Source organism: Drosophila yakuba, chromosome 2R (assembly GCF_016746365.2).
Source record: "Drosophila yakuba strain Tai18E2 chromosome 2R, Prin_Dyak_Tai18E2_2.1, whole genome shotgun sequence".
Classification (NCBI taxonomy): domain Eukaryota; kingdom Metazoa; phylum Arthropoda; class Insecta; order Diptera; family Drosophilidae; genus Drosophila; species Drosophila yakuba.
The window spans coordinates 21,687,686-21,690,897 of NC_052528.2; the positions used below are offsets into that span (position 1 = coordinate 21,687,686).

At 43.9% G+C, this 3,212-nt stretch overlaps 1 protein-coding gene across 1 annotated transcript; it reads left to right on the top strand.

Annotated features, from left to right (window-relative positions):
• The first annotated feature begins 2,153 nt into the window (after positions 1-2,153).
• LOC26535600 lies at positions 2,154-3,212 on the top strand. The gene is made up of 3 exons (XM_015196070.3): positions 2,154-2,256; positions 2,314-2,391; positions 2,451-3,212. The coding sequence occupies exons 1-3, from the start codon at positions 2,217-2,219 to the stop codon at positions 2,558-2,560; spliced, it is 228 nt and encodes a 75-aa protein (XP_015051556.1). The 5' UTR covers positions 2,154-2,216; the 3' UTR covers positions 2,561-3,212.

A 3,212-nucleotide genomic window follows, 5' to 3' on the forward strand; every position in this document is an offset into this window, starting at 1 on the left:
CTTGAATTTCATCATATGGGTAATATAAATCAGTAGATATTTCTTTGAGATAAAATAAAGACAGTGTTCCAAAGCAATAGATCTCAAAGCTCTCGTTCTTTTTAAACTAAGCTCTGAAAAACTTATATAGCTGCAATAAAACACTTTTAAGTTGCCAAAGAGTAACTTTCTTCGCGTCTCAACTGACGTTTCCCAGACGTGCTTTAGACCAGAACACCTTGGCATGGTCTAGTGAAAATTGCCAAATCGAATGCTTTGCCAAAATAAATTCTGATTTGACAGCAAATAATCGGCAGAGGACGGTTGCCAACTTTTGCGAGGTGTCAGCACGTTCCGAGGGACTTGGAAAAGTGGAGAACAGAAAAAAAAAAGTGAAAAGTCCAGGATAAAGTTGATTATGATGACGTTGGCACCGTTTCGTAATGCCGCAGTAGTTGGCTTAATCCGGCAGTGGCAGCTGCAAATGTTGCAGTTGCATTTGGAGAGTCTGAGAGTCTGAAGTGCTGCGCATCCCTAATCCAAATCCTAATCCCCAGTCATGCAATTCAGTTGGGCCAAAACCACAGCATGTTGTGAAACATAAGGCACAAAGTTATGTATGTGCTTTGTGTCCTTTTTGCAGTACTTTTCCGCTTTTCCACGCATTTCCATTTTTCCCCCCCGCCTCGTCCATTCAGGCATTTGCGAGCTTAAATATTTAATTTCATTACGACTCCCCACACACACACACTCAAAGAAAACTCAGGCACGAAGACTGAAAGATATCCGGCATTCATCATTCATTGAAAAGCAAAAGAAGAAGGACGCTGAAGAAGCGGTAGCGGGAAAAGCGAAGGAGCTGGAGAAAGAAAACATTTATGTGGCTTTCCTTACATCGCGTATGGAAACCCACTTCAGCCCTCCTTTGACATGACTTCTGCATCGTGAAATGCTTCGTTTTATTTCGCCCCAAGAGCTTGTTGGCGAGCTGAAGAGGACAAATTCCCAAGGGAGTACATTCCTGAATTACAATTACGAAATTGCTAATAATAAGTGAAATGAGCCTTTGACATCATGTTCTCAGCGCTCTTCACTTTCTCGCTGAAAGGAGTGACACACATTTCATCTAATGTGTAATAACTTACCACACTACTTACTTATCTTTTGAATATAAAGCGTAGTAAATAGGGTTTTAGCCAGACTGCTTATAGTCTCAAATTGGCGTAGTTATACCAGAACTCCTATATATCCTAGATATAGATATTCACCGCAACAGGAAACCAAATGTCACATCCGGCGGATATTGCTGTCAAGCCAACGGAAGCCGAAAAAAATGTTGGGAATTGCACAGATGCGGATTTCATACGGCAAGCGGCATTTTTCGGCCAAAATCGATGGCATGGGAATTCAAGGCAAGAACTGCAGTTGATGTGTCCCAAAGCCTGTCGCCTTGTAACCCTTAAAAAGTCACGAATGTGCAGCAAAACAAACAGCATTTTATCCGCTTTCCATTTTGTTTGGGCGCCGGCAATAATTTTGTCAATAATATTTGTTTGTTTTGGCCATAAATGCAAGTTTGGCTTTTATTAGCCGCTCTGCCGGCTTTCCTTAGTTCGACGTGTCGATGGCAGCCAAATATTTGGAATGGGCTTCGGGTATCCGGAGTATCGGAGTAAGGCGCTTGCCAGATATTGATATACTAGCTGAAGTCATGCAATGCGGCAAATGATAAACAGCAACGCCTTCAATAACAGTAACAATTGCCGAATTGAGGGGCGGGGCGGTAGCAAAGTGGGCGGGGCCAGGTGAGTGAGGTAAGAGCCACTATAAATAGATGACTCAATGAAATTATATCGCCACATGCAATTGAAAGTGAAATTGAGATACGGGTTGCAAGTCCACACACTCACTACGCGTATATGCGAAATTATGTACGCCTTAAATTGAAATATTTGCTGAGCACCGTGGCTATCAATATTGCAGAACTAATCACTTGCAGGGAATCAACATGGCTTACTTGCATGGAATTGCATATTCATGACAGGCGAAACTGACCAAGTTGCCGTCTGGGTTTCTATGGCCAATTCACTTAGCGATAAAGCCACATAAATGCCTGGATAAAGATAGCAAAACAGCTGTTTCGGAGCACCCAGTTGAGCTGGGGTATAGTGAAATAAAGTGAATGGGTGCCAGTGCTGGAATAACTATTCAACGAAACAGTAAAGTTTTTATAGACAATGGCAATGGCCGGCAGTGAGAACTTTACAGAGCCAGGAGGTACGGACATAAACTCTAAAAACGGAGCTACATAAGTGTTAAGTGATTTCCGTTTAGTGTCCCAGGAAGAACAAGCTCATAACAATCTGATGATGGTGGTGGCCACCTTGACTTGGCTGATGCTCAGCTGCTTAAGTGAGCGATACAATAAAACCGAGCTGTATTTTCAAATGAAAACTCATTTTCCCGGCCAGCGCTGCTCATTTACTGCTGCAATTACTGGCAAATCTTGAGGCCCCATTCGAGAAGATTCCAAGAGGCATCCGAGCCGCAGCAAAGCACCCTGCTATCAGTGGCTGATTAGCCGGGAAATGCAAGGAAACTCATATCAAAGGACAAAGGATAGCGGGACAGAAGGACAACAGCTGTCGGCCATCATTCTTGGGCCTTGACACTGGCCATATGCCTCTGTGCAGCAGCTTTCATTTCCATTTTCCATTTCCGCTTCCGCTAAGTTAATTCCACACGACAACAGGGAAACAACAAAAAAAATGAAACCCTACAAAAACGGAAAATTCCATGTGTTGCTATTTCCCTTTTCCATTCGCGTGTCTCCCTCCCTCCCCCTGCGCCCCTTGCCGTTTAGCTCTCCTTTGCCAAAAAATATTTTATTTCCCTCGGCTGCCAGGCAACCGAAGCAGGCAACAAAAAGCGGAGCCAGCCATCCTGAGATATTTGCAGCCCGAGTTTTCATTTCTTTGGCTGGAAAAGTGAAAAGCATCTTTTATGCAAATTTAGCAGGTGGGCGAAAAGCGGTGGGCGTACTGGCAGGTGGGCGTGGCAGGCATGGGAGGCGTGGCAGGCCGGAGCCAACATGACTTCCGCTCCTTAACTGGCTTAATGCCGCTCGGGCACAGAGAAAAAGAGTTCAACAAAGGTAATGTCTAAAAGGAATCTCGAAAATGCTGAAACATTATTAGATTAAAGCTGAGCAAAGGCCAAAGCGGTAAAACAAA